Genomic DNA, 16,226 nt, shown 5'->3' on the forward strand with positions numbered 1-16,226 from the left:
GCTAGTTGTTCCATACAATTTCAAATGCTCTAATTTGAATCAACTTTGAGTACCTCATTTTAAACTCTATTACATTAACATTAGACAATATCAGCAGTTCTGGCAGAATAGCTAGCTCTCATTTGATGTATAGGGGAGGTGCCAGACTGGGTTAGATGGCTAGTGTGTTACAGGAAGACAGGCATTGATTCTGGGCGTGGCACCTCTGGGTCTATGAGGTGACAGTGATAGCCCAGCTTTCTGTCTCCCACATCCATCCTCATGCTGTCAGGCTGCCGATAAAACCACCGTCCAGCAACCTTATACTTTCCACAGCATGAGCTTGCCCTGAGATTCCAGGAACAGCACAGGGGAAAAAACCTGTAACCCTAAAGTGCCCCCCAATCATACATGTTTAAAATATATGTTATATGTTATCTACCTTTTTAAATTAAACATTTTCATGAACTAAATTTTAAAATTTAGACTTTCCAGTGAATACCAAATTTCTGATACATTTTCAGGATAATGTTAAGAGTTAGTTCCGGAGAGTAGGAAAGGAGTAAATGGGCTATAAGTGCAATGGTATCACGTTTTATTATAAGCAAGGTAAATCAACAAATTTTCCTCTTAGTAAATAAAAAATCAGAGCTGAACAAGGTTTCAATTAACCAGGACTCATCAGAAATGCCATGGAACGTGACAAAAATCTCCCAGATATTGAAAATGTGGGGAGAAATTTTATTTTAATTTGTTCATGATAATCTATATAATTATGGGTTCAATGCCTCTGCAGACACAGGAGATAATTAGCTGTCAGATATCTGTATAATTTTTTTTTTATATAAAGGTAAAAAGTGCAGCCGAAAATCAAAATGAAAATTCAGGGGGGAAAATATTGGTCCTTAATAAAAAAGTTTTTATTTTTTACAACTGGATCTTAGGTACAGTAGATCTACCTCCCTAAAATTGCTCTACAGTTTTACAGATTTTTTTTTAATATAGGCTACTGTATATGGAGGGAAATCAATGCATTTTCAGGTGCAATCATGCTTAATGTCATAGGTTCTGAGAACTTTATATTAAAAGAGTTCTAAAATAATTGAGTAACCATTTGAGCACACTTAGCACTTCACATAAGCACTTTTTAGACAATGTCGTAGAAGACCCGCTCAGCGTTTTTCTAAACTGAAAATCCGAGAGGCACAAGAAGATGAGAGAGAGAGATGAATGAAGAGCAGAAAAGTGAGAGAGGTGGTCACTCGATCCACCATCTGTGGCCAGCTCAGCTGCCTAGCACACATGGCAAAGTAAGGTGAAAATGACAGCAAACAGAGTGATGTATCTCTCCTCAGAGGCCTTATTAGGTCCTCGGAGGGTCCTGCCATCACTTTGGGTGACCAGATCTTGATTTATATACTCTTATTGGTGTTCAACACTGTAGACTTGAAGGTTACAACCTCAGATGCCTGATCAGTCTTGCTAAACACAAATCCCATCATAATCTAATGCATGAATGATAGTTTAGTAACTATCATGCTGATAATCTTCTGCAATAAACCAGGAAAAAACATTTTATTTTATAAGATAGCAAAGTTTTTAAGCTAGTGATCAGGGAAATCTTATTCACAGTTTACAATCAGGATATACCAATAACCTTATTTTGTTTAAAAGGGGCAATTCTATAAAAACTAAATATGTTGGGGTTACTTTGTACCTGGAAGCACCTCATAAATGTCCTCCTCATCCTCCTCCTCTTCTTCTTCTTCTCCTTTTTCTTGAGTCCCTGCTTGTTCCTTCCATTCCTCACGGGTGCTTTGGGGGGTTTGTGTCAGACTTGGTGTTGGAATAGGTGCAGGCGCTGGCCCAGGACGTAGTGGTGGTGGAGTGGTTGCTCGTTCAATGTCATCATATGTTTCTTCCTCTTCTTCAACATCCTCTTCCTCTTCATCATCAAAGGGGATTAAGTTAGAGCTCAGATCTTGGAGAGAGGCCATAAAAGCAAACATTAACACCTTTAATATCATGAAAATGAAGGCAAATAAAGATGGAGGTTGCAGATCCAATTTGCATATCTCTTAAAAATGTTTAAAAAAACATTGATGTCAGATATGTAACATATTGCACAGAGAGCTGGGGGGAAAATGAGATGAGTGTTTAAGTTGACATTTATTACAGTGCTAATACTGAATGATGCTTGTGCCATTTGGCTGTATCTACATGTGCGAAGGGGGATGGGGAGGGAGAAAACTATCTCAGGAGTGTCCATTACTTCCCGCAAATCAGAGGGCCGCATTGAGCCCATTTTAGAGTGGCGAGGGTGCCTTAGATCTGTCTCAGATGAAGTGAGGGCTTGATTGCAGGTGACTGAGCTCTGTAACATAGGCCACTGTATCCTCACTGCCTGGATGCCAAGCAGGGCCAGATCGATGCACCTAAAGGATGACCAGGCAAATCCCAATCAATTTCCTGTAAAGAGCGCTGCGCTACGGGGAACAGGAGGCAGCCTGAGGCGCGTTGGACTCTGTGACATGCTGCATGAGGAGGTCTAGAGCCTATCTTATTGGCTGAGCCAGAGAGAAAATTATTTGTATACCCCTTTATATAAAACTGCCCTGTTCACCACAAGATGATGATCGTACTGCTCTGCTCAAGTCAGATTCATTAAGCGTAATATGTAAAAATGCATTCCATATCTAACATACCCTTTAGAACAAAATTGATCTGGTCCACCCATTCCCTGGCCTCACGGGGACTGCTGGCGGTAAACTGTAGAGAAAAGCCATCACTTTTGAGTTGGGGGCTATTCTCACAGAGAATGAGCATTCTTCATTTAATGATAGATTGATGACTGAACACAGCAATAAACAATGTGAGTGTGTTTGTGTGTTGAACCTGGTAAGAACGTCTTCCAGGAGCACTCATTTCAAAGCATGAATTCTTCTTGGAGTCTTTACGTAAGCTGGGCACCAGCTCTGCACTGTAGCCATTGATATAAAATGAGCCCTTCTGCTGCTTATCTGAATTTAGAAGACAAAATTCAAGGTTTCTCAATACCCTGTGTTTTTCATATTGATGAAAAGACATTTAAAGAAAAATTCTGGGTGCAATAAAAATTTAGCTCAATCTAAAGCATTTTTGGCATAATTTTGATTAGCCTACTACAAAAATTCAGTTAGACTCATCCCTCCTTTTCTTTAAAAAATAAATAAAAATTGAGGTTGCAGTGAGACACTTACAATGAAAGTAAAGGGGGCAATTTTAGAGGGTTTTAAGGCTAAAATATAAATTACATTAAATCTTCTGTTAAAACTAATTTGATCTGTAAAGCTGTTTACAAAGCTGTTGTTTTTGAGGAATTCCAGGGTTTTCAGTGTTACATTGTCATGACAACAAAGCTTTAAAATTGGATATAACTTCACAGAGAAAATAAAATAAATTTTATAACACTAAAATCAAGATAATACACATTTTGTTTACATCTTGTGGCTATAATTTTGAAACAGTGAGTATTTTAATGTTTGTGGATTTTTTTTAAAGAAAATCAGGGATGAGTCGAAATACATTTTTGTGGTAAGCAAAATAATTCCACAAATGCTGTTGACTGTGCTAAACTTATAATGAACCCGGAATATTACTTTAAACCTCATCAGGAATACAGTACACACCTTTCTCACTCCCAAAATAATAAAATATGGTGTTGTTCAGAACGCACCATCGCTTTTGCCATTCCATGCTGAAGAAACTATGATCTAAAGGGAAAAAAGATTATAAATGCTTGTGCATATCATGTGATTTCTCAATATGAAAATATGATGCATGTGATTCCTACCCCGTCTTTTCTTCTCCAGGTAACCTTGCTTTAGAATGTTACTCAGGTCCTGTGCAGCCACCATAGGGATCTCTTCAAAAACTGTCATAACATTAAGGCAATGTTACTAATACATAATCAATATACAATGAGGTAATCAAGCATGTAAGAAAAAGTAAAATATTTATTGTGTATACAATTAAAAAAAAAATTTAAATCACACTTAACACAGTTACAATGATATACAAGACATTGATCCCATTGTTACAGCCGCACTCAGTAATTAAAAGGTTTTACTCTTAAAGAAATTAACTGTAATTTTGAAACTTATGTATAAAATCACCACCACTAACATGAGATGAGGTCTGTAGTAATATCAGTAACCTTATAAAAGCAGTTTTATTCTACATGGGGCAGGGTCGCCCTCCTGGGCACTGCCATTTTTCAATCACATGACCAGCTGAATACGCCTTGCTTAATCTCAGTAACCGTATTGTTATTGGACACTTTCAGTCTTGGATTAAATTAATCATGACTGATTGTGAATAGTGATTTTCTACAATGGCATAAGTAAATGAAAACTATTAATTTTGAATGATTCTGCATCCACACCACTAGGTGTCACTGTAAGTCCAAGATGACAAGAGAAATAAGTTACTGAGTGCACATTTAATATATCAGAGTGGGTTTTGAAAACAGAAATCCACAGTAATTACTAAATAGTGCAGAGCTACTGTATATAGTGCTGAGATCAAATGCTGTGAACACATCATCCAGCAGGGTAAGCAATCTGATTCTGAATCCGATTACAAAGTAATTAGTTACAGTAATCAAATTACTTTTTAGTCAAAAGTATTGTAATGAATTTACTTTTCAATTCTAGTAATCATGGTAGTACTGAATTCAATAAAGTTAACTTCTTCCAAGTACAAAACTTGAGTTGTAAATTTTTTAAATAGTTTTATTTATATAGAATTTAAAACATTAATTATGTTCATGTTTTTTCCTTTAGTGACAGAAAGGGCATACGCCCCCTAATAAGTCATGGTAGGGAGAAATGTGCAGTGCTGAGTGTCTGACTTGCCTGCAACTTAGCACAAGCAGGATATATAGAATTTGTTTTTTATTATTTATTTTGAATTTGTGAAAAGCATTTTAGAATCTAACTTAAAAGTATTTACGCTTATTGATATTCCTATGGTAAGATTCTCGTATTCTGTTCCAGTTATCCATAATAACATTGTACTGATAAGATGACAGGTATAACAGGATTCATTGAAATCTGATGCAGAGCTTGCTGTTCTTGCACCAACACATCAATTTTGAGTGTGTTTAAAGGTCATATGACAGTGGCACCGCCCACGAGTTAGCAGTAAACCAGGAAACGAGACACAAATCCTCAAGCTCTCGAACAATCTTTCATCAACTTGAAACTTCAAAGTTAAAAGCGAGTACAAGAGACAGGTGGGTCTCTGGGCATGGTACCAGACTTATTTAAAATATAATTTAGACATGAGCAGATGCATCCTCCTCTTTCCCCACTGATGATAAAGTAAACGGCATGGCATCTCTTCTTTTTGAACTAAGGCTTCCATCCAATGCATAAAACAGACAAACTTATGCAGTCAACTTAAAAGCTGAGAGGTGTCTTCAACTTGTCGTTTAAAAACATTACAGTGACTGTAACTTACCCTCAAAAAGTTTTTGATTTTTTTAGGATTTTTGCATTTCAATCAAATTTCCTTTAAAACAAACTGAGTATCAGTTCATCAATTATGAATTCAAAAGTTTAAAACAATACATTTTGGTAAATGGCAAAGCAAGCACATTTGCTGAACAGATTCTATACTTGGGACATTTTAGCATATTTAACTACAGGTGAAACTCGAAAAATTAGAATATCGTGCAAAAGTTCATTAATTTCAGTAATTCAACTTAAAAGGTGAAACTAATATATTATATAGACTCATTACAAGCAAAGTAAGATATTTCAAGCCTTTATTTGATATAATTTTGATGATTATGGCTTACAGCTTATGAAAACCCCAAATTCAGAATCTCAGAAAATTAGAATATTACATGAAATCAATAAAAAAAAGGATTTTAAATACAGAAATGTCGGGCTTCTGAAAAGTATAATCATGCATATGTACTCAGTACTTGGTTTGGGCCCCTTTTGCATTAATTACTGCCTCAGTGTGGCGTGGCATGGATGCTATCAGCCTGTGGCACTGCTGAGGTGTTATGGAAGACCAAGATGCTTCAATTGCGGCCTTCAGCTCTTCTGCATTGTTTGGTCTCATGTCTCTCATCTTTCTCTTGGCAATGCCCCATAGATTCTCTATGGGGTTCAGGTCAGGCGAGTTTGCTGGCCAATCAAGCACAGTAATACCATGGTTATTGAACCAGGTTTTGGTACTTTTGGCAGTGTGGGCAGGTGCCAAGTCCTGCTGGAAAATGAGGTCAGCATCTCCATAAAGCTTGTCTGCTGAAGGAAGCATGAAGTGCTCTAAAATGTCCCGGTAGACGGCTGCGTTGACTCTGGACTTAATAAAGCACAGTGGACCAACCACCAGCCAATGACATGGCTCCCCAAACCAACACAGATTGTGGAAACTTCACACTGGACTTCAAGCATCTTGGATTGTGTGCCTCTCCATTCTTCCTCCAGACTCTGGGACCTTGGTTTCCAAATGAGATGCAAAATTTGCTCTCATCAGAAAAGAGGACTTTGGACCACTGAGCAACAGACCAGTTCTTTTTTCTTTAGCCCAGGTAAGACGTTTGACATTTGAAGCCCATGTCCAGGACCCGTCTGTGTGTGGTGGCTCTTGATGCAGTAACTCCAGCCTCAGTCCACTCCTTGTGAAGCTCCCCACACATTTGAATGGCCTTTTCCTGACAATCCTCTCCAGGCTACGGTCATCCCTGCTGCTTGTGCACCTTTTTCTTCCACACTTTTCCCTTCCACTTAACTTTCTATTAATGTGCTTTGATACAGCACTTTGAGAACATCCAACTTCTTTTGCAGTTACCTTTTGAGGCTTTCCCTCCTTGTGGAGGGTGTCAATGATGGTTTTCTGCACAACTGTCAGGTCAGCAGTCTTCCCCATGATTGTGAATTCAACTGAACCAGACTGAGAGACCATTTAAAGGCTCAGGAACCCTTTGCAGGTGTTTAGCTGATTAGAGTGTGACACTTTGAGCCTACAATACTGAACCTTTTCACAATATTCTAATTTTCTGAGATTCTGAATTTGGAGTTTTCATAAACTGTAAGCCATAATCATCAAAATTATATCAAATAAAGGCTTGAAATATCTTACTTTGCTTGTAATGAGTCTATATAATATATTAGTTTCACCTTTTAAGTTGAATTACTGAAATTAATGAACTTTTGCACGATATTCTAATTTTTCGAGTTTCACCTGTAAATCTAAAACTATTTTTTTAAATATTATTTATGCCAGGAAAGGATTTTTGGAGTGTAACACAGCCACAACTACCATTGATCAACTAGATGAGCACAACTGTGATGTGAGCAGTGGATTTAACAGATGGAGAATCTATTGCCCCTATAAATAATACTCAGCTCATCAAACAACACACTGAGCTTGCCACTCCAACCCCATTCTATGTGACATCACCACAGACCATTGCAACCTGCCATGTTATCAGCCCAGTTTATCAGACAGATGACCATCTTAAAGAGGAGCCCTGTGACTCTCACTCACATTCACACACACCCCTAGAACAGCCACAAACCAACACACATAGGCATTCCCTGTACACACGGTCACATCTACATCGTCATAAATACAACTGAACTACACTGTTTGTCAAAGTTAAGTTGATGTATCATCTAAAATAGGAGGCCTCCATCCAGCCACTTCTCTGTTCATTTTTCTCCCTCCGCACTTTCGTCCCGACACCTTTTACTCCCCTCATCCATCCACATCCCCCTCTCTTCATTTAACTAAAAGGTCAATCCCTGGTAATAGTTCAGAAGAAACAGAATAAACAGAAGAAACGGTAGAATGGCGTACAATTAACAGTCTCTTTAATCTTCACACACCTACTGACAACGTTCTTCCTCAGGCCTTGGTGTCTGACCCCATGATGCAGTCAGAGACTTAAGCTGCAGCAAATGAATGGTGAAAGAGGAATATGCTTTCAGTCATTCTTCACAATCTTCAACTGCTTTTCAAAGGAAAAAGACAGTAGGTGTGTTTTGGTCAGTCACTTGATTCATGATATTTCCACAAGGTAGCAGTGTAACCAAACATTTCACCTTCAGAATTTGTTTTTTCTTTTTAAAATTCTGAATCCCAACCCTCTACAAGGAAACCCAAGACCCACTCAGTGGTTAGCACTTTCGCCTTACAGAAAGAAGGTCCTGGGTTCAAGTCCCGGCTCAACTAGGGCCTTTCTGTGTCGAGTTTGCATGTTCTCCCCATGTTTGTGGGTTTCTCCAAGTGCTCCGGTTTCCCCCACAGGTCCAAAAACACGCAGGTTAAGTGAATTGGAGACTCTAAATTGCCCCGTATGTGTGTGAGTGAGAGTCCCCCAGCCACTGGGTGTTGCGTCAGGAAGGGCATCCGGCATAAAACTTGTGCCAAATCAAATGTATATATGCAAACTATCATGAAGCAGGCCATGCACCAAAGGTGGGACAAACGCTAGGAAAGAAAAAGAGCTTGACATGTTCAAAACGACAAAAAGTGGCCAAATAGACAGGAAAAACATGAAAGCCCTATCCATATTATGTTTTTCAATTTAGAACCAGGCAGAAATGCCTGTTTCTTATATTTTATGATGCCATAAATTCTGTATATTTGTATAAAAATGCACATAAGATCAAGACCATCATAAATATAAATTATTGAGTAATCATAAAAAATACACATGGCAGCAGTCTTGAGGATTTTCATTTTGGCTATAAATTGCATTTTTAATTATTCAGAACAGTTAGGTTTCTTGACTCTCACTCCTTGCATTGTACCTCCTTAATTAGCATAAAGGCCAATCATTTCCTTTTAATGTGCTATGGATGTTTATGAATATTTCAGAGTGTTACATTACCATCATTCTCAGAGGCTTTGTGCTGTTATGCCTTTATTAACTTAATTTATTTTGTTTTCCCATGTTGTTTGTAATTTCATTTGTTTGAAAATACATTCATACGAAATGTTCAGAGAAGAATTGCAATTTGAATATAAAGGGAATATGGGTAAGAATCTTTTATCAAAGCTTGCAAAACAGATATAAATCTGAGTACTTATATATTTGGTTTTCGTTCCGCAGACATCTAGTTCTGGCCTTAAAAGAACATTCCTGGTTCAATAAAAGTTAAGCTCTATCAACAGCATTTGTGGCATAATGTTGATTGCTCATCCTTCTTTTTATATATATATTTTTTTAAAGCAAAAATCTGAGTTACAGTGAGGCACTTAATGGAAGTGAATAGGGCCAACCATAAACACTGAAATACTCACTGGTTCAAATGTACAGCCACGAGATGTAAACAAAATGTGATAAAATTTGTTGCCATGACTGTGTAATGCTGTAAACCCTAAAACAACTTTACAGCTCAAATAATACACAAGTTTTAACAGTAGAATTATTCTAAGTGCTTTTATAAAACCCCTTCAAACCCCCCAATAATTGGCCCCATTCGCTTCCATTGTAAGTATCCCACTGTAACCTCGATTTTTATCAACATTATACCACAAATGATGTTGACTGAGCTTAACTTGTACTGAATCCAGAATATTCCTTTAATGTTGTTCGCTCTGTAAATCATAACATGAGCCACACAGAAAGGAGGCGATGTGGGAAGAGGAAGGAGGGACACAAAGCAAATGACTTTCCCCCAGGCGCTCTCTGCAGCTGCTAGAAGCTCTGTGGTGATGCATAGCACAGCCACTGCAAAGTGTCAGGCCGAGATTGGTGGAGTAAGGCATTGAGCGCGCCAGGCAGGGGGATTTTCATCAGTGCCATGGCAGAAGGAGAACAGGGACTGATACCACGAAAGGAGCTCAGCGTGATACCAGAGAACTAAGAGATGGCCGCCCAGAAATCAGAGGATGGCATATATTTGTATATTATATGGATGCACAGTATGTATGTATGTATATATGATGTATATATAAAATACACAAACACAAACACAAATTTACATACACCTTGGTTCTCAAATTGAAATGCTCTTTCTCCATGATCAATGACTATTTGTATCTTTTGAGATAGTTGTGCATGAGTTGTCCCTGCTTTGTACTAAGCAGTGAAGCTGCCCAATGTTATTCAGAAAAGATTTCCAAGTACTGAAAATTCTTTGGTTTCCCAGAATTTTCTGCACGTTTGGGTTATTCACAATGTGGCTATATGATGTCGACATTCAGCTTTGACACTTTGGACAACTGAGGGAGTCATTACTATTAAATACATAACTATTAAAAAAAAGGCTACAAATATGGCAAGCAAATTTTGCTTTGAATGCATCCAGCGTTACCTGTTGTAATTGTATTTGTACTAGTAATATTTAAATTAAAGAGCTCTACAATATATTTTCAACTAGTAAGAATTCCAATTACAGCGCTTTGTAATGACATTGTTACTAGTAAGAATGCAATTGCAGAGTTCTCTGTTTACATTTCTCTAAAACCTCCAATTAAAGAGATCTACAATTAATTTTTTACTAGTAAGAACTATCATTACAGAGCTCTGTAATGATATTGTTACTAGTAAGAATGCAGTTGCAGAGATCTACAATTGAATTACAGAGCTCTTCATTTGCCTTTTTACTGATAACAATTTCAATTAAAGAGCTCTGCAATCTGATTCTTACTAGTAAAAATATTATTTCAAAGCTCTCTCATTCAATTTTCACTAGTAAGAATTTCAATTACAGAGCTCTACAATTGCATTCTTACTAGTGAAAACTTGTATTCATTAGATGCAAAATAGAGGCAATTACACCCATGTCACTTTCCAAATACCGCCTGAGGTAGGCTACGTTTAAAAATAAAGGCCATGTGCGACATGGTAAGATATTAGCATAACTTTTTTTACAAGCTTATTTAGCAAACATATTGATTGCATTCACATAGTGTCAAGATTATAGAGAATATTGAGATAAAAACACAAATATGCTATATGCAACCATGCAAATATGATGGTTAATATTTTATATGAATTAAATATATTAATTCACCTTTGTATAATCCTTAAAAAAAAAAATTCCCATGTCAGAAACTCATACGGCCCACTGCGGTCTGCAGCATCTACAGTATAGTTTTTAGAAACCTGCCAGTCAGACACTTGACAATTTTGTCCAGAAATTATTTTAAAAAAAAGAAAAACCATTTTATCTAAATATTTTGAATGTAAATGTGTAGACTGTGTGAAAGTTTGCAAAGAGTACAGAGGTGTACATGCAAAACAGCAGAAAGACAAGTAGTTTTAATGTTTTTTTAAGGAATCATAAAGGAGGATAGCAATTTTTTTCTTTTGAAAATTGAATAAAATGTTTTTCTGCATATTATTTATTCATTTACCCTGGCATTGTTTTTCCTACATTCAGAAGTTGGGCCTAAAATGTACGAAATACCGAACAAAAAATATTTTTCATAACAGAATTTGTAATGATTGTAATCTTTTTAATAAATGTATAATAACATTTGATGTAATATCATATATAATAATATACTGTATATTCATGATACATATTGTATTGTATTGTATTCCCATACATATTTATATACACCTTCCCACTTTTATACAAGCCAGATAAATATGAATATGCATGAGGCTCCATTAATATAATGAGATGGAATTGAATAGAGAGTTCTACACTGCAATTATACCTAGTAAGAATCACTATTGTAGAGCTCTAAAAAAAAATACATTTATACTTGTAAGAATGCAATTGCTGAGCTCTGTAATTGGAATTTCTACTAGTAATAATGTAATTGTAGAGCTCTTTAATTGCAATTCTTACTAGAAAGGATGTAATTGCAGAGCTCTATAGTTGAATTACAGAGCTCTGCAATTACATTCTTTCTAGAAAGAATTGCAATTAACAGGGACGTGCACAGACATTTTGAGGGGCATGGGCTCAAGTGGGTATAAAGGGCACTTCTCATTATTATTATTTTTTTATATATATATATATTTGTCAAATGTATGCAAATTAGTGCATTTTAATTTGTTAACGCCTAATTTGCATATCAATGTGCCGATTGAGGTGACGTTATTAGACACAAATTTTACTGTATTCACCTGTAGAGTCTCCATTAAGTACAGTACATTAGCCTGATGGCCATGATACATATATTGCCTTAGCTAAACTTTAGCCAACTTATTACATTAGCTAGTAGCTCATGAGTCATGCATATTAGCAAGACACAAGTTAAATATTTGTCTTTCGGCTAATTAGCTGTAAAGTCAAGGCACTGGTAGCTTAGTATTTTGTTCATCACCATTCACCTCCACACAAGCCAAGAAAAACACAACTATATATATATATGTGAGCTAGGAGGGGGTGCTGCCTGTCTGTCTGCCTGTCTGTGTGTCTGATGTGCCGATGTGTGCTGCACGGAGAAGTGGAGGAAGGGCATCGGAATTTGACAAAGTCTCATCTCCCGACCTGATATTTAGATTTTTTATTCAATAGCTATATTTGTTTGACAAGGAAGCTGTATATATATATATATATATATATATATATATATATATATATATATATATATATATATATATATATATATATATATATATATTCATTTATTAAAAAAAGAAAAAAGCACCCCAGAAAAAGGGCACTTTCTCTTGAGGAAGAAAAAAGGCTGGTGCTCAAGCCCCCTTTGATGTCTATGTGTGCATGTGCCAGTACTTACTTGTAAGAAATTAATTGCAGATCCCTGTAACTGAATTAGAGAGTGTTACAATTGATTTTTACTAGTATGAATTGCAATTGCAGAGCTCTACAATTACATTCTGACTATTAAGAAGTTATTGCAGAGCTCTGCAATTAAGCATATCTTTAATGTGATTTTTTACTAGTAAAAATTCAATTAGAGAGCTCTCTAATTGGAATTCTTATTAGTAAAAAAATGTTTTCAGAGCTCTGTAATTAAAAATGAATTGGAGTCAATGGAAACTTACGACAAGTAAGCATTTAGATAGAGAGCTCTGTAACTGGAATTCTTACTAGAAAAAATGCAATTATGATGAGTAGCGCTGGGAACATTAAAAGATAATTTGGCTTTCCATATACAAACACTCACTAATGCTCATGAAGGCAACACACTAAAAGAAGATTCAAGGGTATGTAAACCTTTGAGCAGGATAATGTATAAATTGTTCTGATTTTGTTGTGTGAAATATGTAAATATATGTTACATATGGCAATCCTAAATAAAAAAATATAATCTTTTTCTCTCATTTTTTTTTTTTTATTCTGCAAGGGGTTTATAAGACAATAAGGGTATTCCATATTCTAAACCATGCAAAAAATCGGTGACATCAGATCAGTGGCTCTATCCATGTCTTTCAGCAGCAAAACTGCTGTGTGCATGGGACGCACAAACCTGCGGATGACCTCGGCGTGAACCTCAGAGATGAGGTGAAACAGAGAGCATGGGGGTCCCTGGGGGTCCAATGGGAGAGGTAAGGGAGGAATGCTGATCAGGGAGAGATGGAGAAAGTGGGATTACTGTGCTCTCCTGTACAGCACTTGAATTGAAAAAAGAGCACTCAGAGAACCCCCAACCCACACACACCAAAAGGCAAACTGCACACAGAGAACAGTAAATTGACACATTTTTCCTCATTAAGGGCAAAAGCAGTGGCCTCTGTGCAATGCCTGCACATAGCAAACATCGGTAGGGTGTGAAAAAAAAAAAAAGGAAAAGGCAAGAGGGAGGGGTGAGAAAGACTGAGTGAGAACGATCCCTAGGTGGATGGCTCAATTGAACATCACCTCTCTAAATTGTCCTTAACAAGAACTGATTTGATTTCAATGAAAAGGATCTGTTACTCACAACATGAGACCTGAATTCATGCAGCCCCTGAACAGTTTTGCAGTATTACTTATTATTTACAAGATTTAAGGATGGACCTATAGTCAGCCTCTGTTTAAAGATGCAATTGTGGTCTTCACACATTATGTGGGAAACCATTTATAGCATTCTTTAGTGCCACAACATTGTTCCTCTACTGACAAACCGCTCTGTACAAGAGAATTTATAGTCCAGCAATGAGTAGGGAAAGCAAAGGGGGCCCACCGTAGAGAGCCCAGAGCCCTATAAATTTTACCCCCATACATTATGACATCCTTTCAAAAGTTTAACTGCAAATACCATAATCCTGAGATGGCAGAGAGGTGGATTGGAGTGCAACAGGGAGAGGAGATATGACTCAAAAGCAGTGTCATCATCACACACTACTGAAAAAGAAAAATGATTTCAGAGAGATGTGGAAATGTACTTAAACCAATGGAGCTGAGGCATGAGAAAGCTTGGAATTCAGGTAAATGTTGCCTGTTGGTTATGGCCAGTGCAAGCAAAATGAATCAACCGAACATGAATATATCTTTTAAAATAAGTGAGTGTTATTTCAGCAAGAAATATGATCAACTTCCTATTTGAAATAAATTCTGCAAAAAGGAGGACATTAAAACAGTTACTTTATTTAGCATAAGAAACTCAGCGACTGTAAATATATATATTTTACCTCAATTTAGTTTTGTATTTAAGAAAATTAAGATTAGAAATTACATTCTACTTATTTCTTTTACTTTATAAAATAAATGTCTATTTTATATTTAAATTACATATTTATATTACAGGATAAGCGGTTGACGATGGATGGATGGATGGACATATTTATATTATATTAACGTGACTTTGAATGAAGTGTTCAAGTGTGTATGCCACACATTTCAATTCCTTTTTATATATTGAGTTATGTATTTTAAATATGCATTGCTGTTGTTGTTACTTTCAAGTGTTCAATATATTTATGGATCCATTTGCAAGATACGAATGACGAGCAAACACTTTGAGGGGAGAAATTGAGACGTTCCTTTAACAGAAGACAAAAAACAAAGCAGGTCAATGCAGGAATATATAGATTTAACGGCTTTAAATGCGTTTGATCAAACAAATGCGTTTGATCAAACAAATGACAATAATAAAATAACTTTTCACAACAATTAAGCAATAATATAACTTTTAAAAAATCAACACAATTCCCAATTCAATTGATATAAGACCTATGAAATATGCCAGCAGCACGTGTCTACTGTCGCAATATGACAAATCAAGATTCATGAAATCGAGCATCAATCACATCAGGAACGCAGCACGGGTCGTAAAGTTTGACGTGTTTGTTAACGTTCCACATGCATGTGTGCCAAACAGGTATTTATGACTGCCTGATGAACTCCAGCAAAGCTGTTATTTGTGCGTCTGTTTTATTTAACCGGGAATGAGTGCATAAAAATGATCAGATATTGGATTTAAAAATGAAATTCTATAGCCTAGTATTAAGTGATTTTTTTATTATCATTTAGCTTATTAACAAAACAAAACAAAAAACAAAAAAGAAAGAAGAGAAAAACAAAAAGAACGTAGGCCCTATCTTTATTGCGTAATGTTTAGGCCTATTTTATTTTTTAAGAAATTGGTAACGCTAAAAGCCCACCAGAGGGCGCCGTGTTAAGGGAAGGTGAACGATGTAGCCTGGTTTTAGAAAAGGACTGAACTTTTAGGACACTGTAGTAAAGTAATTCAATGTAATATATATAGCATTCTAATTCTTAAAATTCTAATGTAGCCTAATATGAAAACGAATATTAGCATAATAATAACCAAATTACAGAATAATAAAATAATGGCATTTATCTCTGTTCTTAATTGTGCGTGTTGTTGGCTATAGGCCTATGGACAAAACCGAATGATTTTGATTAGTTGGTTCAAGTCTATTCGTCTTTTACACAGACAGATCATTTTATCCTTTTTATTATTATTATTATTATTTGTGGATAAAATCATATTATTAGTTACCATAGGCGCGAAACCTTCCCCTTGATGACTTAACAAATAGGCCTAATTGATGACAAAAAAATGACAAAATAGAGCACTTGAGTTAATAAAGCTGGCTGATTATGTTGAAATAGCATAGGCTAGTTAATTCTAACGTTACTTAGCCTAATACTAATAGTTACAAATAAAAAAATAAATAAAAAAAACTTAAGAATAAATACGTAATTAAATAACAAAAAGTCTTAAATGTGGACGGTGATATAGGTACCAGGTGATTATACCAGAAATCAACACAAGGACGGGCTTTGTTTGAACTTTTCGAAACAAATTCGATCGGTTATAGGCATATATATTTTTCGTATAAATCGACCAGTATCAGAGTTATACTT

The 16,226-nt window shown here is 36.1% G+C and overlaps 1 protein-coding gene across 2 annotated transcripts in view; it reads right to left on the minus strand.

Annotated features, from left to right (window-relative positions):
• Window positions 1-16,226, minus strand: part of skap1 (src kinase associated phosphoprotein 1) — a 37,997-nt gene that overhangs the window by 13,018 nt on the left and 8,753 nt on the right. For both annotated transcript variants that reach the window (XM_052113200.1, XM_052113199.1), the window contains exons 6-10: window positions 3,812-3,892; window positions 3,648-3,731; window positions 2,875-2,999; window positions 2,685-2,748; window positions 1,697-1,960 (exon numbers count right to left, since the gene is read on the minus strand). In XM_052113200.1, the coding sequence (XP_051969160.1) occupies window positions 1,697-1,960; window positions 2,685-2,748; window positions 2,875-2,999; window positions 3,648-3,731; window positions 3,812-3,892 (618 nt within the window). The remainder of the gene's footprint in view (window positions 1-1,696; window positions 1,961-2,684; window positions 2,749-2,874; window positions 3,000-3,647; window positions 3,732-3,811; window positions 3,893-16,226) is intronic.

Source organism: Xyrauchen texanus, chromosome 40 (genome assembly GCF_025860055.1).
Source record: "Xyrauchen texanus isolate HMW12.3.18 chromosome 40, RBS_HiC_50CHRs, whole genome shotgun sequence".
Classification (NCBI taxonomy): domain Eukaryota; kingdom Metazoa; phylum Chordata; class Actinopteri; order Cypriniformes; family Catostomidae; genus Xyrauchen; species Xyrauchen texanus.